At 44.7% G+C, this 22,438-nt stretch overlaps 1 protein-coding gene across 4 annotated transcripts in view; it reads left to right on the top strand.

Annotated features, from left to right (window-relative positions):
* The window catches only part of ube2f (ubiquitin-conjugating enzyme E2F (putative)), a 160,195-nt gene that overhangs the window by 117,212 nt on the left and 20,545 nt on the right, over window positions 1–22,438 (top strand). For all 4 annotated transcript variants that reach the window (XM_070876096.1, XM_070876094.1, XM_070876095.1 and 1 more), the window contains one exon: window positions 14,228–14,285. In XM_070876096.1, the coding sequence (XP_070732197.1) occupies window positions 14,228–14,285 (58 nt within the window). The remainder of the gene's footprint in view (window positions 1–14,227; window positions 14,286–22,438) is intronic.

Below are 22,438 nucleotides of genomic sequence, written 5' to 3'. Positions count from 1 at the left end.
ACTCACATTCGTTACGTTTTACGGTCGTGTGCCAGGATTGGGTAGATTGCATTCATGGTTCAGTCATGGTCAGTACTGGGGTAGCATTACAAGTATGTGAGGACGCTGGTTCCAGAGCAACTGGCCGGGGTCCTAGTCGTCTGATGGCAGCGCTGCGCCCCCTGCTAGCTGGGTGGGCTTGGTTCGCTCACCTTGCCAGGACTCTGGGCCTTTGCCATTGCCTGGGGGTGGGCAGAGCCACAGAAGTGTGTGGCCTCCCTGTCCTCCTTTGAGGGCTGCAGAATCTTCTGCCTGCTCTCTAATGGTGTTGGGAACCTGGCTGTTCCAGGTCCTGTTTGGGGAACTCGTTGGTTCAGACCTTTCACTCCCGGACATGGCCGAGGTAGTGACTGGGTTTGGGGGCTGCACCGTTTCCACCCGGGTGGTGGACAACGGCGGCCGACTGCACGTATTGGCGCCGTTTTCGTTTCCAGGTCCGTGGCGAATGGTGCCATCGGGTGCCTGCAGTGTGGGATAGATCTGGGGCAGGGTATCCGGATCAGTGCCTTCACCCTCCTGAGGCCGCTGGCCTATAACTTATGGGGACACCTGGGGCAGGGCATCAGGATCAATGCCTTTACCCTCCCAAATTCGCTTACTTGCTACTTTTGAGGACACTCTATTCCCGACATCTCACAACAACATTTTGTTCTTTACATTAGGAATAGTACCGACATTTAGTTCACAATTTTAATCGGTTCGTTACATTGATTGCCATGCATACAATGTCTCTTTATGTTCAGTTGGTTGCAGGTCTCCTTTAAGAGAACCCTGCTGGCTTTACCCCAATCAAATCCTTTGTTAGACACCACGTGTTGGTCCCTCAGCATTGCACCTCGTGATATGGCCACGGCCATCTTTTTTTTCAGCCTCGCTGCAGCAGGGACACCATCTTGCCTCTTCCTTGAGGTCAACTGCCTTGATCCTTCTCTCCCGCGATTCTGCCATAAAAGCTGGAAGAGTGCCTGCGAATTCGATGTTCCTCCCCAGGAGTCCTGCCACTGGAGCCAGGAAGGTACTTTTAGGCCGTTCTGGTCGGATCATTGCCACACAGTCGTGATGGTCGGTCTGTGCCTCAGGTGCTGCGCTGGTCTGATCTCTGGTGCCTGACCGAAGCGAAGGTGAGGTTTTGCTCTGCCTCTGAGCATGGGGGACATCGATTGCTGGAGTGAAGAGGTCTTCCCATTTCCACTGGATCTTCCCCATCCACCTTATTCCGAGAAATGCTGAACCATCACCTGCAACAATCCACAGAGGTAACTTGTACAACACGCCATTATGGATTACACTTACATCCGCACCACCAAGGACTGAGATCAGCTCCTTGGTGTAGGTGCGCAACTTTTCCTGTACTGGAACCAGCTTGGGTCGTTTTTTGTTCTATAGCCTCTCAAAGGCATCCTGGCTCATCACTGACTGGCTCGCTCACGTGTCCACTTCCATGAAGACTGGAACGTCGTTTATCTCGACTTCCATCTTCACTGGAGGACAATCGGTGGTGCAGGTATACACTCCATACACCACGTCTTGGGGCTGAGCTGCCTCTCTGGCCAAATCATCATACTCCCCAATGGATTCAAAGTCATCTACCGACTCCTCTGCTAGATGGTGAGTCGTATTTCTTTTACACATACGCTGGAGGTGGCCCTTCGTGTTACAGGCTTTGCAGACGTACTCAGCAAACCGACATTAGTGAGCCCTATGGTTTCCTTCGCAATGCCAGCATGGTGCCCCTTGGCGGACTCTGAGTTCTGGAACCCTGAGGTCTGTGCTCTCTGCCCTGGGCAGAGCCACATTCTACAGTCTTGCCTGTGAAAGGCACCATTCTGTGTACAGTACTTGCTGGGTTTGAGTCCACAGGATGAATAATTTGCTTGGTGCTGCAGGTCGAGGTCATGAACGCCTGACTGATGCTGATGACCTTCTGCAGGTTGACTGTGGTGTCGGCAGATAATAGCTTATGAAGGAGGTCCTCGTGGCCAATTCCTATAACGAAGATGTCTCACAATGCTTCATTGAGGTGTGTGCCAAAATCACACGGTGCCGCAAGTCTCCTGAGGTCGGCAGTGTATTTTGCAATCTCCTGGCCCTCAGGTCTGTGATGAGTGTAGAATCTGTTCCTCGCTGCGAGGATGCTCTCTTTTGGTTTTAGTTGGTCATGAATTAGTTCAGTCAGCTCATCGTATATCTTATCCTTGGCCTTCGTGGGTGCCAACAAGTCCCTGACGAGGCGGTAGACCTCGGGCTCACAACTGGTCAGCAGTATAGCCTTGCGCTTCTCCGCCGATGCGTCCATCTCCCCTGCCAGGTCGTTTGCCACGAAATATAGCTCGAGCCTTTCCGTGAAGGCATCCCAATCATCACCCTCTGCGAAGTCTTTTAGTGTGCCAAAGGTAGCCATAATCGCGTGAAAGTCCATATTCTCGTCGCCAGTTGTTATGTCTGTAATGTACTTATGAATGACTCCACGAGGAATTGTGTTGTACTCAAACTGTAGTGACCTTGGTCCTTTATTCGTAACTCCAGAGTGAGGCAGCCGCATGGTGGCTGCCCTTTCATAGCGCCTCTGCCACCAGGGCAAGAAACCCCGGTCTCCACCACTTGCACCCTCTAATGGTGCCAGCATGTATATACAGTGTAAACCTTATTGACAGTACATCAGGTAAACAAGTCTCCATCTTATGCAACTATACAGTGACAACACAGAGAGTATATCTATAGTCTGCATATATAACACCCTTAATGGACTCAATTGTCCCCAAAGCTTTTTTTTTTGGAGTTACGCCCGTTTTTTTGGGGCCCGAATACGGCAAAAAAAAAGTTCTAAGTTTCCCCGTTGGATTTCTTCCTTTTGGCGTGGCCTAACCTGCCCTTTAGTTTTGGGTGTGGAGCCTAGATCTGTGCCAAAAAGATCGGGTTGCCATGGTAACCAGGGACACAATGTGAGCTGAGGCTGCAAAGTGAAACATACAGCCAGCTCCCAATACATTAAAATACATTGCATCAATTTAAAAACACATAAAAATATATTGCAGCAACTTACCTCCAATGATTAAAGCCAGTCCCGCTACTCCGCCCCTAGCCCAGGCCGAAGGGCTTGCTGGTGTGCTCTCCCGCCCCTAAGCCAAACCAAGTGGCCTCCCGATCCGCTCTCCTGCTCTCTAGCCCAGGCCGAGTGGCCTCCTGGTCCACTCCCTCGCCCCTATCCCAGGCCGAATGGCCTCTTCCCTCCCGGTCCCCGCACCTAACTATACCCGAAAGGCTTTCTCCCCCCCCCCCCACCTCTCTCTTCCCACCCCCCATCTCTCTCCCCCTCACCTTTCCTGCTGCTGCTGTCTGGGCATCTGCAGCACTTACCTGCGCCGATTTCTTTAACTCTCCAGAAGGTTTTTCTACAGAGGCCACATATGCTGGCCTAAGCAGAACTGGAGTAACTCTCAGCTGGCCAAACTTGCCTAACTGTCCAGAATTGGCACGAGTGGCAGGTTACGCCCCCTTTGGCTGAAACAAAACTTACCTAAAAAAAAAATCGTAACTAACTGGTTACGCTGGTACAAATTAACTGTGGTTTTTTAAACTTAGGCCAAAAAAGCAGACTGCTCCAAAAAAACGGCTCAAATCGCTGGGGAAAATTAAGCCCAATATCTTGAAAACTTCAAACAAATCACCCCTGAATCTCCTAAATACCAGGGAATACAATCCTAGTTTATGTAAGCTCGCCTCATAATTTAGCCCTTGGAGTGAAGGTGTAATTCTGATAAATTTACTCTGTACTCTCTCCAAGGCCAGTATATCCTTCCTTAGGCATCTCGTGATCTCTGTGGCAAAACGTTAAGTTGATTGTATTGCTGTGAATGGGGGATTCAGACCGTAGTGCAGCAGTAACATCATCAAGCTATCTAAGCAGCCAGTCACATTGAAGAATTCTCAGACAGCAAACCAGGAAATGAAATAGCACTGATTATCTGCACTTTAAAAAAAAAATGCTACAGAGACCAAAATAAAGATTGGGTCATATACATGGGGTTGAGGTAAAATGTCATGAACAAACTTTAAAAAAAATTTAATTTTTATCATAATGAAGAAATTTGACAGTCCACTAATATAAAAAGTAGTTTTTCAGTGCCAGAACAGTTGTATAGCAGTCAATACTCGGTTAATACCCCAGCTACACATATTCCAACCAGGCTTAACATTTAATGGGCTATTTAACGGTGATATTAGTGCGGAAAAGCTCATGTTTTCGTCAGTTTCACTGATTTAACGGATTGGCGGCTATTGGGGGGGGGCGGCGATCCACAATGCAGCCTGTATCGGAGCAGTGAATGACTGACCGCAACTTCGGGACTTAGAAACATAGAAAATAGGTGCAGGAGCAGGCCATTCAGCCCTTTCGAGCCTGCACCACCATTCAATATGATCAAGGCTGATCATGCAACTTCAGTACCCCATTCCTGCTTTCTCTCCATACCCCTTGATCCCTTTAGCCACAAGGGTCACATCTAACTCCCTTTTGAATATATCTAACAAACTGGCCTCAACAACTTTCTGTGGTCGAGAATTCCACGGGTTCACAGTTCTCTGAGTGAAGAAGTTTCTTCTCATCTCAGTCCTAAATGGCTTACCCCTTATCCTTAGACTGTGACCCCTGGTTCTGGACTTCCTCCAACATCGGGAACATTCTTCATGCATCTAACCTGTTCAATCCTATCAGAATTTGATATGTTTCTATGAGATCCCTTCCCACTTCTGCATCTAGATGATGTTGCACTAAATCCTGAAGTTGCGTTCAGTTTCAGAGGGGTAATGATGGCAAATGCTGACAGTTCTCCATCATTACCCACCGCAAAATCCAGGCCAATGTCAAAAGTTTGTAACATTTTAGCAGGAAAAGCTTCTTTTGCCATAAAAGCAATGTGCTGCCACTCACCCTCTAGTCAGTGTTTAAACTAAGGGAGCAGTTTTCAACTCTGTTTCAGTTTCTGTAATTACTATTTAGATTCCATTTGGTAGGCAAAAATATTTCCTTTCCCCATGTATAAACATTACAAGGCTATAAATGTCTCTGTCCTCCAAAAGTCTTCTCGGTTATTTGACTGTGTCAGAAATCTATTCTGAATAAGATATTTAAACTCTTGTGGACTAATTCAATAGTTGATTTCTAAATATTTGTGCTGCACGTTTCACGCTGTATTCTTTTGCATTTCAATTCCCGTAAATAAATTTGATTATTAGTTTTAGTATAAAGCATATAGTCTGACAGTGGGTTTTTCGCCCTTCGCAGGTAGGTGGCTCCTGCACACTGATCAAAATATCATGGTAATTGTTAACATATCTGTACATTACTGCCATTCATTGCACGCATAAGAGAAGCAAAGAACTTGCATTTCTATAGTGCCTTTCACAACCACAGGAAATCCCAAAGCGTTTTACAGCCAATTAAGTACTTTTTGAAGTGTAGTCACTGTTGTAATGTTGGAAACAGGGCAACCAATTTGCGGACAGCAAAATCCCATAAACGACCAATGCAGTGGTTATACTGATGTTGGTTGAGGGATAAATATTGGTCAGAACACTGGGGAGAACTCCCCTGTTCTTCTCTAAAATAAAGCTGAATCTTTTATGCCAACCTGAGAGGGTTTAACATCTCATCCAAAAGACAGTAAAGTTATAAATAAATCAGATTATAAATTTCAGATTTGTGAGAGATGAGGCGCGACCGTTGTCTTTTTCTCTAAACAGGAAGAAAAAGTTAGTTGAGAGCTTAAACTGTAACCATGAGTGTCCCCATGTGTGGGAGAGAGCCAGAAGTTTGTGATAGATCGAGATCTGTCGAATTTCAAATCACAAAATACATTTTTTTTAATGTATATGTTTAGGATTTTGGTAATTTGATTACTGCTGATTGGGCACAGCCAGGCTATGTTGTAATATAAAATCCCCTGAACTAGGATTGTCATTATCTATAGCTTAAAGAACATAAGAACATAATAAATAGGAGTAAGGTTAGGCCATTTGGCCCCTCGCGCCTGCTCCGCCATTCAATAAGATCATGGCTGATCTGATCATGGAGTCAGCTCCACTTCCCTGCTCGCTCCCCATAACCCTTTACTCCCTTATCGCTCAAAAATCTGTCGATCTCCGCCTTAAATATATTCAATGAACCGGCCTCCATTGCTCTCTGAGAAATTTCTCCTCATCTCAGTTTTAAATGGGCAGCCCTTTATTTTAAGACCATGTCCCCTAGTTTTAGTTTCCCCTATGAGTGGAAATATCCTCTCTGCATCCACCTTGACGAGCCCCCTCATTATCTTATAAGTTTCAATAAGATCACCTCTCATTCTTCTGAACTCCAATGAGTATAGGCCCAACCTACTCAACCTATCCTCACAAGTCAACCCCCTCATCTCTGAAATCAACCTAGTGAACCTTCTCTGAACAACCTCCAATGCCAGTATATCCTTCCTTAAATACGGAGACCAAAACTGTACGTAGTACTCCAGGTGTGGCCTCACCAATATCTTGTACAGTTGTAGCAGGACTTCTCTGCTTTTAGATTCTATCCCCCTTTCAATAAAGGCCAACATTCCATTTGCCTACCTGATTATTTGCTGTGCCTGCATACTAACTTTTTGTGTTTCATGCAGTGACCCCCAGGTCTCTCCTTACTGCGGCACTTTGCAATTTTTCTCCATTTAAATTATAATTTGCTTTTCTATTATTTCTGCCAAAGTGAATAACCTCACATTTTCCCACATTATACTCCATCTGCCAAATTTTTGCCCACTCACTTAGCTTGTCTATATCCCTTTGCAGATTCTTTGTGTCCTCCTCACAAATTTGCTTTCCACCCATTTTTGTATCATCAGCGAACTTGGTTACTTTACACTTGGCCCCTTCATCCAAGTCTTTAATATAGATTGTAAATAGTTGAGGACCCAGCACCGATCCCTGCGGCACCCCACTAGTCACTGTTTGCCAACCGGAAAATGACCCATTTATCCCGACTCCCTGTTTTCTGTTAATTAGCCAATCCTCTATCCATGCTAATATATTGCCCCCAACCCCATGAGTTTTATCTTGTGCAGTAACCTTTTATGTGGCACCTTATCGAATGCCTTCTGGAAATCCAAATACACCACATCCACTGGTTCCCCCTTATCCACCCTGCTCGTTACATCCTCAAAGAACTCCAGCAAATTTGTCAAACATAAAACAATGCTGACTCTGCTTGATTGAATTATGCTTTTCCAAATGTCCCGCTACTGCTTCCTTAATAATGGACTCCAGCATTTTCCCAATGACAGTTGTTAGGCTAACTGGTCTATAGTTTCCTGCTTTTTGTCTGCCTCCTTTTTTAAATAGGGACGTTACATTTGCAGTTTTCTAATCCGCTGGGACCTCCCCAAAATCCAGGGAATTTTGGTAGATTATAACCAATCTCTGCAGCCACTTCTTTTAAGACCCTAGGATGTAAGCTATCATGTCTAGGGGACTTGTCCGCCTTTAGTCCCATTATTTTACCTAATACTACTTCATTAGTGATAGAATTAAGTACCTCCCTCCTTATAGTCACTTGATTATCCAGTATTGGGATGTTTTCATGTCTTCTATCGTGAAGACCGATACAAAATATTTGTTCAACGTCTCTGCCATTTCCCTATTCTCCATTATTAATTCCCCACTCTCATCCTCCAGGGGAGCAACATTCACTTTAGCCACTCTTTTCCTTTTTATGTACCTGTAGAAACTTTTACTATCTGTTTTTATATTTCGTGCTAGTTTACTTTCATAATCTATTTTCCCTCTCTTAATCATTTTTTTTAGCCGTTCTCTGCTGGCTTTAAAAAAAATTCCCAATCCTCTGGCCTCCCACTAGTCTTGGCCACATTGTATGCCTTTGTTTTCAATTTGATACCCTCCCTTATTTCCTTAGTTAGCCACGGATGGTTATCCCTTCTCTAACAGTTTTTCCTTCTCATTGGAATATATTTTTGTTGCAATTTATGAAATATCTCCTTAAATGTCTGCCACTGCTCATCAACCATCCCATATTTTCATCTATTTTCCCAGTTCACTTTAGCCAACTCTGCCCTCATACCTTTGTAGTCTCCTTTAGTTAAACTTAAGACCCTGGTTTGAGAACCAACTTTCTCTCCCACCAACTGAATTTGAAATTCAACCATATTATGGTCACTCATTCCGAGAGGATCTTTTACTACGAGATCATTTATTAATCTTGCTTCATTACACAGTACTAGATCTAATATAGCCTACTCCCTGGTTGGTTCCACAACATACTGTTCAAGGAAACTAATCCCACTGTGCAAATAGAGCACAGATCTGCTGTGTGAAGTCCAAACATGCTCTGGTTGTGTACAGTTTGGCTGTGTGCAGTCCAAATGTACTCTGGCTGTGTGCAGTCCAAATGTACTCTGGCTGTGTGCAGTTCAAATGTACTCTGGCTGTGTGCAGTTCAAATGTACTCTGGCTGTGTGCAGTTCAAATGTACTCTGGCTGTGTGCAGTTCAAATGTACTCTGGCTGTGTGCAGTTCAAATGTATTCTGGATGTGTGCGATTTGGCTGTATGCAGTCCAAATGTTCTCATAGAATCATAGAATGATTACAGCATGGAAGAAGGCTATTCGGCCTGTGGAGCCCGTGCCGATCCTCAGCTCATCCCACTCCCCTGCCTTTTCCCCATAGCCCTGCAGTTTTTTTTCCTTCAGATACTCATCCAACTTCCTTTTGAAAGATAAAATCGAGTCTGCGCCTCTCACCCTTTCAGACAGTGCAATCCAGATCTTAACCACTCGCTGTGTAAAAAAGTTTTTTCTTATGTCGCCTTTGCTTCTTTTGCCAATCTTCTTATTTCTGTGTCCTTATTCCACCCCTCTCACGTCTCATTTAAAATTCCCGTTCTCTACCACCCACCCAAGTACCATAAAAATGTTATCATCGAGATATCTTCACTGCTTTCTGCCTTCAGCCTCTGCATCGAGAGACTTCTCATCCTCGGTGATTTCAACCTCCATCTCAATTCATCATGCTCTCTCTCCTATCAGTTCACTTCCCTCCTATCCTCCCTTAATCTCCCTCCATGTGAACTCACCAATCCATATTCACGGCCACCCCCTTGACCTTGCCATCTCTCGTGGCCTTGCTATTCCTACCGTGTCAGTTGCAGATAAGGCCATCTGTGACCATTTCCTTATATCGCTCTCCACCCGCATACTCCTTTCCTCACCCAACCCTACTTCCTTCTGTGTCCGCCCAACTGTCTCCCGACTCTCTTACAACTGCATTTATCAACTCCAAACTGTCCAGCCTTTGACTCTCTATTCACCATGATATTTTTGCAGCCACCGATCTGCTCAACCACACCCTCACCACCACCTTGGATGCCCTAATAAAACCATTACACTCTCTCACCCTGGCCGGCCCTCATCTTTGCTCCCTCAAGTCCAGGGGCTGCAGACTTGAACGGATGTGGCGGACAGCTGGTTTAGCCATTCACCGCCAGATCTGGTTGGACCACATAAAGTATTATCGGTTCCTACTCCTGTCTGCCAAAACTGCTCACTATTCCAGGATCATTCTGGAATACAAAGATAACCCCCAGCTACTATTCTCTATTGCTAATCGTCTTCTTATACCCCTCTCCCCTGTCTCCACCACACTCGCCTCCAGCAACAAATGCGGGGAGCTCATGGACGACATTGTCTCAAAGATTGAGACCATCCGATCAGCTGCTCTGCCACTTCCCTTCCTTCCCCTAGCCCACCAGCCCAAACTTCCTCTGAGGTTCCCTCCTGCCCTAGCCCTGAACTCGTATCTCTCTCCAGTTTCTCTCTGATTTTCCCACTTGACCTCTCCACGCTCATCTTGTCTATGAGACCACTTACCACTAAACTGCTGACCACCCAACTTCCTTTTCTGGCTCCCATATTAGCTGACATTGTGGATGGTTCTCTCTCCTCAGGTACTGTCCCCCTCTCCTTCAAATCTGCCGTCATCACCCCTCTTCTCAAAAACACAACCCTTGACACCCCACTGTGCTTGCAAGCTACTACCCCATCTCCAACCTCCCTTTCCTCTCCAAAGTCCTTGAACAAGTCCTGGAACTCCATGTTTGAATCCCTTCAATCTGGTTTCCGCCCCTGCCACAGTACCGAAACGGCTCTCGTCAAAGTCACAAATGACATCCTTTGTGACTGTGACAAAGGCAAACTATCCCTCCTCATCCTTCTCGAGCTGTCTGCAGCCTTTGAGACTGTTGACCATTCCATCCTTCTCCAACACCTCTCCACCGTACAGCTGGGTGGGACTGCACTCGCCTGGTTCCATTCTTATCTATCTAATCGTAGCCAGAAAATCTCCTGCTATGGCTTCTCGTCCCACTCCCGCATCGTTACCTCTGATATCCCCCAAGGATCTGTCCTTGGGGCCCTCCTATTTCTCATCTATATGCTGCCCCTTGGCGACATCATCTGAAAACACGGCTTCAGTTTCTACATGTACGTTGACGACATCTAACTCTATCTCACCACCATTTCTCTCGACCCCTCCATGGTCCCTAAATTGTTAGACTGCTTGTCTGACATCCAGTACTGGATGAGCAGAAATGTTCTCCAATTAAATATTGGGAATACTGAAGCCATTGTCTTTGGTCCCTGCCACAAACTACGTTCCCTAACCACCGACTCCATCCCTCTCCCTAGCATCTGTCTGAGGCTGAACCAGACTGTTCGCAACATAGGTGTGTTATATTTGATCTTGAAATGAGCTTCCTGCATCATAGCCGTGGCATAACTAAAACTGCTTATTTCCACCTCCGGAGCATTGCCCATCATCGCCCCTGCCTCAGCTCATCTGCTGCTGAAACCCTCATCTATGCCTTTGTTACCTCTAGATTTGACTACTCCAATGCACTCCTGGCTGGCCTCTCACATTCTACCCTACGTAAACTAGAGGTCATCCAAAACTTGCCAACCCGTGTTCTAACTCGCATCAAGCCCCGCTCACCCATCATCCCTGTGCTTGCCGACCGACATTGGTTCCTCAATTTCAAAATTCTCATCCTTGTTTACAAATCCCTCCATGGCCTCACCCCATCCTATCTCTGTAAGCTACTTTAGCCTCACAACGCCTCCCCCTCCCCCCATCGAAGATATAAGCGCTCCCTAAATTCTGCCCTCTTGAGCATTCCTGATTATAACTGCTCAACCATTGGTGGCATGCCTTCAGTTGCCTAGGCCCCAAGCTCTGGAACTCCCTCCCTAAACCTCTCCACCTCTTTACCTCTTTCCTCCTTTAAGACGCTCCTTAAAACCTACCTCTTTGACCCACTTTTGGTCATATGCCGTAATTAATTCTTATGTGACTCGGTGTCGCATTTATTTGTTTAGTCTTAAAACACTCCTGTGAAGCACCTTGGGACGTTTTACTACATTAAAGGTGCTCTATAAATACAAGTTGCTGTTGTTCTTGTTGTTGTCCTCTGGATCTCGACCCTTCTGCCACTGGGAACAGTTTCTCTCTAGCTATTCTGTCCAGACCCCTCATAATTTTGAACACCTCTATCAAATCTCCTATCAATCTTCTCTGCTCCAAGGAGAACAACCCCAGCTTCTGCAGTCTTTCAACGTAACTGAAGTCTCTCATTCCTGGAATCATTCTTGTAAATCTTTTCTGCACCCTCTCTAAGGCCTTCACATCCTTCCCAAAGTGTGGTGCCCAGAATTGGACACAGTACTCCATTTGGGATCGAACCATTGTTTTATACAGGTTCTTCATAATTTCCACACTTTTGTACTCTGTACCACTTTATGAAGCCCAGGAAGGATATACTTGCATTGGAGACAGTTCACAGAAGGTTCATGAAGTTGATTCCTGAGATGGAGGGACTGTCATAGGAAGAAAGGTTTGACCTATACTCCTTGAAGTTTAGAAGAATGAGAGGAGATCTTATTGAAACACACAAGATTCTGAGGGGGTTTGACAGGGGAGATGCAGAGAAGATGTTTCCCCTCATGGGGGAATCTAGAACTCGGGGGCATAGTTTCAAAATAAGGGTTCGCCCATTTAAAACAGAAATGAGGAGGAATTTATTCTCAGAGGGTCGTGAATCTTTGGAATTCTCTACCCCAGAGAGCTATGGAGGCTGGGTCTTTGAATATATTTAAGGTGGAGATAGACAGACCTTTGAATGATAATGGAGTCAAGGGTTATGGGGAGCGGGCAGGGAAGTGGAGTTGAGGCCAGGATCACATCAGCCATGATCTTATTGAATGGCGGAGCAGGCTCGAGGGGCCAAATGGCCTACTCCTGCTCCTATTTCTTATGTTCTTATAAACTGCTTTCTCAACCTGCCCTGCCACCTTCAATGATTTATGCACACATACCCCCCAAAAACTCTGTTTGTGCATCCCCTTTAGGATTGTACCATTTCGTTTATTTGTCCTGTCCTCTCATTCTTTTTACCAAAATGCAACACCTCACCCTTTTCTGCATTAAAATTCATCTGCCACGTGTCCACCCATTTAACTAGCCTATCTATGTCTTCCTGAAGTCTATCACTCTCCTCCTCACTGTTTCACTATACTTCGAAGTTTTGTGTCATCTGCAAATTTTGAAATTGTGAAATGTCCAAGTTATTAATATATATCAAGAAATGCAGTGATCATGGAACCAGCCCTTGGGGAACGCCACTGTATACCTTCCTCCAGTCCGATAAACATCGTTCACCATTACTCTCCGTTTCCTGTCATTTAGCCAGTTTTGTATCCAGGCTGCCACTGTCCCTTTTATTCCATGGGCTTCAATTTTGCTGGCAAGCCTATTATGTGGCACTTTGTCAAACGTCTTTTGGAAATTCATGCACACTACATCAACCGCATTACCCCCATCAACCCTCTTCATTACCTCATCAAAAAATTGAATCAAGTTGCTTAAACACGATTTGCCTTTAATAAATCTATGCTGGCTTTCCTTAATTAATCCACCCCTATCCAAGTGACTGTTGATTCTGTCCCTGATTACTGTTTCTAAAAGCTTCCTCACTACCGAGGTTAAACTGACCGGCCTGTAGTTGCTGGGTATATCATTCCGCCCTTTTTTTGAATAATGGTGTAATATTTGCAATTCTCCAGTCCTCTGGCACCTACCTATGGAGGATTGGAATATTACGGCCAATACATCCGCGGTTACCCAGTATTCCAATCCTCCATAGGTAGGTGCCAGAGGACTGGAGAATTACAAATATTACACCATTATTCAAAAAAAGGGAGGAATGATATACCCAGCAACTACAGGCCGGTCAGTTTAACCTCGGTAGTGAGGAAGCTTTTAGAAACAGTAATCAGGAACAGAATCAACAGTCGCTTGGATAGGGGTGTATTAATTAAGGAAAGCCAGCACAGATTTATTAAAGGCAAATCGTGTTTAAGCAACTTGATTCAATTTTTTGATGAGGTAATGGAGAGGGTTGATGAGGGTAATGCGGTTGATGTACATCTGCGATTTCCGCACTCAACTCCCTCAGCATTCTAGGATTTATCCCATCAGCTCCTGGTCAGTTATCTACTTTAAGTACAGCCAGCGTTTCTAATACCTCTTCTTTATCAATTGCTATCCTATCAAGTGTCTCCACTACCTCCTCCTTCACTATGTTTATGGTAGCATCCTCTTCCTTGGTGAAGATAGATGCAAAGTACTCATTTAATACTGTCTGTCTGTATGCAGTCCAAATATGCTCTGGCTGTGTGCAGTCCAAATATGCTCTGGCTGTGTGCAGTCCAAATGTACTCTGGCTGTGTGCAGTCGAAATGTGCTCTGGATGTGTGCAGTGCAAACGTGCTCCAACTGACAGGTGTTGATTCAGGTGTAAATAACGATCACTTCTATTGCTTTGGTGAAACCTCAGAGATAATCTGATAGCGAAAATATATCAGACAAATTATCCAGTAACAAATTTAAAGGATGCATTGAAGCTGTTTTTTTGTGTTAACCTCCTGTTTCCAAATGTTTCAATCACTCGTGTGTAGTAGCTAATTGTTTCACAACAAAGCCTAGATATAGTCAGTCATTTTCCAAAGTTTTGCTGTTGGAACCTTCTCCACTGGTGAAACACCATCGACCTCTTGCTGTACCTCAAGTCTGCTGAAATCTTCCTTTGGTGTTTTGCAGCTTGCTGAGGGAACACTCCATCGATGGCACAGGCTGGGCTCCAACCAGGACTCTCAAGGTACTCTTCTTTGGAAGCAATTAAGTTATCTTCCCCTGCTGCCCTGTGAATTTTCAGAAGGTAAAACAGCTGAAGTATATTGGATGTGTTCATTGAATATTCAGTAACACTGAGTTGCTGTCGAACCTTCGAAGTCTATAGTATCGCCAAGTCAGGTGACTCATATCCTGGGATTCTGAAACCGACTATGTGAGGAATGTTTACAGTAGCAGTCTATCACTAGGACGGAAGTATTGGACATCTACGAGTGGCACAGGGCTGCAGGCAGTTAGCCCAACCCCTGTGTTGAGAAAGGGCAGCATCTCTGACCCAGATAATAATCAGCCTCATAGCCTCACATCAGCAGGGATAGTATTACAATCGATTCCATCCTGGACAAGAACCTTCACAGCAATATTCACCTGCATTAGACAGGATCCTCTTTCCCGACAAACCACCTTAATGTCTCTAAACAGACAGATAAAGTAGATAGTTCATTTGAATCTAACAAAGTTCCACGTGAAAGACTTCAAACTAAACTAAAAGCCACAGGAACCCAGGGTAAAACATGGGACTGGGCAAGACACCAGCAAACTTGTGAGAGATGTAATGTCAGACTGGCGAGAGAGGTTGAGTGGAGTCCCGCATAGGTCAGTACTTGAACACCTGTGCTTACTAAGCTACATAAAGAAACCAACTGCAAACTTGTCAGATTTGCTGTCGAGACCAAAGTGGGGAGATCAGTAGAAATAGAGGATGTAGCTAGAGATTTACAGGATTGAGATTGGTGATGAGATTGGGCAGGCAAATGAAATATAAAATTCTACACTTGGATCATAAATATCAGAAATGTACAGTGGGATTAAATTAGAAAGGGGTCTTGGATTCACCATAGACACTCTCTCTGTCACTCTAACTGCCTCTGACTCCCCCCATTAACAGTCTTCTGATGCCTCCCTCATCTGTGTGTGTTGAGGGGTGGCTTGCTGAACTGTCAAAGTTACTGCTTTGAATGAAATGATGACCCTTTGATGTGGAAACTTATGATTCCTGTATTGTCTATTCAGCAAATCCTAGCATTAGGATGTGAGCTGCTATAGGGTAATGCTAAATGACTTTTCTTTCTCTGGATGTTAACTCTGTGGAAGCTGAATCTATCCTTATAGCAATAAATGGACATCTTTGTCACTAAGATTGAGACCATCCATTCGGCTGTCTGTGCCGCATCCTCCTCCTCCTTTCCTCCCCCCTGCCCTAGCCCTGAATTCTTACCTTTCCCTAGTTTGTCTCTTATCTTTTATCATGCCCCCTCCAAACTCATTTTGTCCATGAGACTCCTTGCACCCTTGACCCCATTTCCACTAAACTGCTGACTACACAACTTCCCTTCCTGTACGTGGGGTCTCCTTGGGTGTACTGTGCCTCCTCCTCAAAAAACCTAGCCTTGAGTACTCTCTACTTGCAGACTACCACCCCATCTCCAACTTCCCATTCCTCTCCAATGTCATTAAACATCATGTCAACTCCCAAATTCAATATGGGGTTGTGGGTTGAAGACCCACTCTAGGCTGACACTCCAGTACAGTATGCAGGTGTGATTTTTCGAATGAGATGTTAAACTGAGGCCCCATCTACTTTCTAAGGTGGATGTAAAAGATGCCATGGTACTAATTCGAAGAAGAGCAGGGGAGTTATCCCTGGTGTCCTGGCCAATATTTATAACAAAAACAGATTATCTGGTCATTATCACATTTGTGGGAGCTTGTTGTGCGCAAATTGGCTGCCACATTTCCTACATTGCAACAGTGACTACACTTCAAAAGTATGTAATTGGCTGCAACTCGCTTTGGGACATCCAGAGGTCGTGAAAGGCGCGATATAAATGCAAGTCTTTTAACTCCAATCAAGTTTCTGACCCTGTCACAGCACTGAAATGGTCTAATCAAAGTCACAAATGACATTGCCTGTTAGTGTTACCATGGTAAGCTATCCCTCCTTATCCTTCTCGTCCTGTTTGCAGCCTTTAACATGGTTGACCAAACCAGTTCCTCCAACTGTGGCCTCTTATGCATCCACTACTCCTTTCATCCCACCATTGGCAGTCACGCCTTCAGCCGTCTAGGCCTAAGCTCTGGACTTGCCTCCCTAAACATAATCACCTCTGCATCTCTCTCTCCTCCTTTGAACCCCTCCTTAAAACCCACCTCTATGACCAAGCATTCAGCCACCCCTCCTAATATCTTCTCGTTTGGCTCAGTGTTAGTTTTTGTCTCATTGTACTTCCGTTAACTGAACTATATAAACACGTTGTTTATTGCAATGTGAATTGAAACAAAATCCTTCCAGGGCAAAGTCCCAAAATGTTACATTGGGTGTAGTTTTTACAAGTCGTAGCCTCCAATTGAACTTTTTCAGATTTGTGACCACAACAGATTTGTGACCATAAGTCCCTGAAAATGACAGTGTTCAGCACCTTTGTTTTAGCTCACAGGCTAAATGAGTTACAGTCTATTGCAAGGAGTCATCAGGAACCAGCTGGGATTCTCATCTACATATTGCTCAATTTTAACTATCACAAAAAGCTAATTACTGCTGAATAATGAAAGAAAATCAGAAAACGCTGGAGATACTCAGCAGGTCAGGCAGCATCTATCGAGAGAATGCCAATCAGCTGACATTTCAAGCATTCTTCTGCGCTCTCCTATTTCTTAGCATTAAAGCACCTTGCCCATCCCTTGGAGTTCTAGAATCAGAGTTGGTATTATGTTTTTTTTAGGTCGGAGTGGTGCCTGTATTATACAGCTTGTTGTTGGTTACGCATACCCGAGGATTATCGGCTGTTGTCATTAGTAACCTGTTTTGTGTGGTCCCCAAAAATTGATGGCAAATGTCACCTTGACCTGTTGCTGAGGCTGTGGCTTTTTGTGAGCACTTGTGATCTGCAGCATGCTCTGAGCTAACAGATTGGTGTAATCCTTACTGTTCTGGGAGATTTTACATACCAGATGCAGAACACATGGGCTGTTGGCTCTTCACTTGCTTACAAATTGTCATGGAGCAGAGGCTTAACAGGCTGCAATTAGACTACCGGTTAAACAACCCGTATAGAGTGTGCTGAGCAGATTGCAACATTTGCTGTGATATATGATTCAGTGCCTGGAATAGCTGCACTACATTCCATTGTAGGCGCTTGGACATGCATAATAGTTCTACCTTTTAAATACTTGTTCCTTGCTGAGAAATAATCCTTAGGGCATCTTCAGCTAACAAAATAGCACAAAGCTTGTGTTTATGTCATTTTTTCATCTTAGAAACATAGACACGTAGAAAATAGGTGCAGGAGTAGGCCATTTGGTCGTTCGAGCCTGCACCACCATTCAATAAGATCATGGCTGATCATCACTTCAGTACCCCTTTCCTGCTTTCTCTCCATACCCCTTGATCCCTTTAGCCGTAAGGGCCATATCTAACTCCCTCTTGTATATATCCAACAAACTGGCATCAACAAATTTCTGCGGTAGAGAATTCCACAGGTTAACAACTCTCTGAGTGAAGAAGTTTCTCCTCATCTCAGTCCTAAATGGCTTACCCCTTATCCTTAGACTGTGTCCCCTGGTTCTGCACTTCCCCAACATCGGGAACGTTCTTCCTGCACCTAACCTGTTGAATCCCGTCAGAATTTTCTATGTTTCTATGAGATCCTCTCTCATCCTTCTAAACTCCAGTGAATACAGGCCCAGTTGATCCAGTCTCTCCTCATATGTCAGTCCTGCCATCCCGGGAATCAGTCTGGTGAACCTTGGCTGCACTCTCAATAGCAAGATCGTCCTTCCTCAGATTAGGAGCCCAAAACTGAACACAATATTCCAGGTGAAGCCCTGTACAACTGCAGTAAGTCCTCCCTGCTCCTATACTCAAATCTCCTAGCTATGAAGGCCAACATGCCATTTGCCGCCTTCACCGCTTGCTGTACCTGCATGCCAACTTTCAATGACTGATGCACCATGACACCCAGGTCTCGTTGTACCTCCCCTGTTCCTAATCTACCGCCATTCAGATAATCTGCCTTCGTGTTTTTTCCCCCAAAGTGGATAACCTCACATTTATCCACATTATACTGCATCTGCCATGCATTTGCCCACTCATCTAACCTGTCCAAGTCACCCTGCAGCCTCTTAGCATCCTCTTCACAGCTCACACCGTCACCCAGCTTAGTGTCATCTGCAAACTGAGAGACATTACACTCAATTCCTTCATCTAAATCATTAATGTATGTTGTAAATAGCTGGGGTCCTAGCACTGAGCCCTGTGGCACCCCATTAGTCACTGCCTGCCATTCTGAAAAGGACCCGTTTATCCCAACTCTCTGCTTCCTGTCTGCCAACCAGTTCTCTATCCACGTCAATACATTACCCCCAATACCATGTGCTTTAATTTTGCACACCAATCTCTTGTGTGGGACCTTGTCAAAAGCCTTTTGAAAGTCCAAATACACCACATCCACTGCTTCTTCCTTGTCCACTCTACTAGTTACATCCTCAAAAAATTCTAGAAGGTTTGCCAAGCATGATTTCCCTTTCATAAATCCATGCTGACTTGGACTGATCCTGTCACTGCTTTCCAAATGCGCTGCGATTACATTTTTAATAATTGATTCCAACATTTTCCCCACTACTGATGTCAAGCTAACCGGTCTATAATTACCTGTTTTCTCTCTCCCTCCCTTTTTAAAAAGTGGGATTCATTAGCTACCCTCCAATCCATAGGAACTAATCCAGAGTCTAAAGAATGTTGGAAAATGACCACCAATGCGTCCACTATTTCTAGGGCCACTTCCTTAAGTACTCTGGGATGCAGACTATCCAGGCCCTGGGGATTTATCAGCCTTCAATCCCATCAATTCCCCTAGCACAATTTCCTGACTAATAAGAATTTCCTTCAGTTCCTCCTTCTCACTAGCCCCTCGGTCCCCTAGTATTCCCAGAAGGTTATTTGTGTCTTCCTTTGTGAAGATAGAACCAAAGTATTAGTTCAATTGGTTTGCCATTTCTTTGTTCCCCATTATAAATTCCCCTGATTCTGACTGCAAGGGACCTATGTTTGTCTTCACTAATCTTTTTCTCTTCACATATCTATAGAAGCTTTTGCAGTCAGTTTTTATGTTCCCAGCAAGCTTCTTCCCCCTCCTAATTAAACCCTTTGTCCTCCTCTGCTGAATTCTAAATTTCTCCCAGTCCTCAGGCTTGCTGCTTTTTCTGGCCAATTTATATGCCTCTTCCTCGGATTTAACATTATCCTTAATTTCCCTTGTTAGCCACGGTTGAACCACCTTCCCCGATTTATTTTTACTCCAGACTGGGATGTACAATTGTTGAAGTTCATCCATGTGATCTTTAAATGTTTGCCATTGCCTATCTACCATCAACCCTTTAAGTATCATTCGCCAATCTATTCTATTAATCTTCATTAATACTACACAGCCCCCTTCTGCTCACCGCTCCGTGACCCAGTCACTCCTCTCATCACCGCTCCGTGACCCAGTCACTCCTCTCATCACCGCTCCGTGACCCAGTCACTCCTCTCATCACCGCTCCGTGACCCAGTCACTCCTCTCATCACCGCTCCGTGACCCAGTCACTCCTCTCATCACCGCTCCGTGACCCAGTCACTCCTCTCATCACCGCTCCGTGACCCAGTCACTCCTCTCATCACCGCTCCGTGACCCAGTCACTCCTCTCATCACCGCTCCGTGACCCAGTCACTCCTCTCATCACCGCTCCGTGACCCAGTCACTCCTCTCATCACCGCTCCGTGACCCAGTCACTCCTCTCATCACCGCTCCGTGACCCAGTCACTCCTCTCATCACCGCTCCGTGACCCAGTATTACCCCTCTGTTCTCTGGTCTAATGGTAATGAACACTATCGTTACAGTGAGAGGCATTACTAGCCCAAATTATGTCCACCGCTAATAGAGTTTCTGCGATCTTTTGCGCTATTTTAAAAAACGCACTTGAAGCCAGCCACGCCCCCAATCAAATTAATCATCATGGCGAGTTTCCGCTAATCAAGCCCTTTGCAGCCCTCCAATGAGTTTCTTAAAATTAAGCTTTTTTTTTCGGACACTAAGGACGCTAATGGGCACCTATTAAAAGCTTTTAAATATTTGTTTAGTTTACTAAGAAACTGACTGCTACACACCAACATTACTAGTAAATGGTTCTGTGTAGTTTTTAAGTCATTTTCGGTTATTTAAAACGGGCAACTCTGATTAAAAATGCTTAGTTTTTGTGATAAACCCATTTTCAGTTGTATTAGTAAAACTGCACCAGGTTACCACATTTAAATACATAAAGGAATATTTTTAATGCAAAATTTAAAAAAAAATTATATTCTATTGCACTGCCTGTTTGCGCTGGTCATGAAAGATTTTACGTTTGACTGTATGCAAATGAGTTTCAGCAGAAACCTGAACAAAAAAAATCTTAAAGCTAGTGCAGCTTGCGCCCGGATCACTGACCGTGCCCAAAGCGGAAACTCTTCATCGCAATCGTTTGAGAAAACACACAGAAAATGCTGGGAATGCTCAGCAATTCAGTCAGTACTGTTTTTAAAAAAAAAGACAGTTTTAACGTTCTAGGTTCTGTCGAAAGGTAAACTCCCGAAACGTTAACCTGTTTTTTCTTCCAGATTCTGGCTGACCTGTCTCCAGTGTTCCAGTGTTCTCTGTTTTTATGTCAGATTTTTAGGTTTTTTATTTTACTATCTGTGAGGTGGTGAGTTCTGTAATTTGCTAGAATTTTAGTAAATGTTGCAGTGTGCCAAATGGGCATGTTTCAGAAAATTCTGAGTTTACTTTCCATTCAAACTAATCTGTTGTAGGGACAGAAACTGGTTCCTTAACATCCTCTTGTATCAAATCCTAATTTACATGAATCTGTGTTACTCATCTGTCAATCATCCAGCATCATGTCTGTGTAATTACACTGGATACCTTTGAGGAGTTTCTCCTTCACTCTTTTTATTCGTTCATGGGATGTGGGCGTCGCTGGCAAGGCCAGCATTTATTGCCCATCTCTAATTGCTCTTGAGAAGGTGGTGGTGATCCGCCGCCTTGAACTGCTGCAGTCCATGTGGTATAAGAGCTCCCACAGTGCTGTTAGGGAGGGGAGTCCAGGATTTTGACCCAGCGATGATGAAGGAACGCCGATATCCTATAAATCAGAATGGTGTGTAACTTTCAGGTGATGGAATTCCCATGCACATGCTGCAGAATACCCAACCTCTGACCTGCTCTTGTTGTCACAGTATTTATCTGGCTGGTCTAGTTAAGTTTCTGGTCAATGGTTACCCCCAGGATGTTGATGGAGGATTCGACGATGGTAATGCCGTTGGATGACAATGAGCGGTGGTTGGAGATAGTTGAAGATAGTCATTGTCTGGCACTTGTGTTTTGCGAATGTTACTCGCCACTTATCAGTCCAAGACTGAATGTCATCCAAATCTTGCTGCATGCGGGCACGGACTGCTTCATTATCTGAGGAGTTGCAAATGTCGCTGAACACCATGTAGCCATCAGCGAACATCCCCACTTCTGATCTTATGATGGAGGGAAGTTCATTGCTGAAGCAGCCGACGATGGTTGGGCCTAGGACACTGCACTGAGGAACTCTGGTGGCGATGTTCTGGAGCTGTGATGATTGACCTCCACAAACCACAACCATCTTTCTTTGTGCTAGGTATGACTCCAGCCAGTGGAGAGTTTTCCCCCTGATTCCTATTGACTTCAGTTTTACTAGGGCTCCTTGATGCCACATTCTGTCAAATGCTGCCTTGATGTCAAGGGCAGTCACTCTCACCTCACCTCTGGAATTCAGCTCTTTTGTCCATGTTTGGACCAAAACTGTAATGAGTTCTGGAACAGAGTGGTCCTGACAGAATACAAACTGAGCATCAGTGAGCAGGTAATAACTCTGCTATAAGATGGCATATGTGGGCACTAGCTTCAGGAATCTCATGAACTAGCACTAGACTGAAGGGATACATGTCAAGAAAAATAGACTGGCTTCTTCAGCAATGCAGTATTGACCCACGAAATGCAGTTCACACAAGTGCGTGTGGAGGGTAGAATTTAGAGTTTTGCTATTCTATTATAAACCAAAGCGCTGCCCAATTT

The sequence above is a fragment of the Pristiophorus japonicus genome, chromosome 3, assembly GCF_044704955.1.
Source record: "Pristiophorus japonicus isolate sPriJap1 chromosome 3, sPriJap1.hap1, whole genome shotgun sequence".
Classification (NCBI taxonomy): domain Eukaryota; kingdom Metazoa; phylum Chordata; class Chondrichthyes; family Pristiophoridae; genus Pristiophorus; species Pristiophorus japonicus.
Note: the sequence above shows the minus strand (reverse complement) of the source record. Positions and strands in the feature narration are given on the sequence as shown.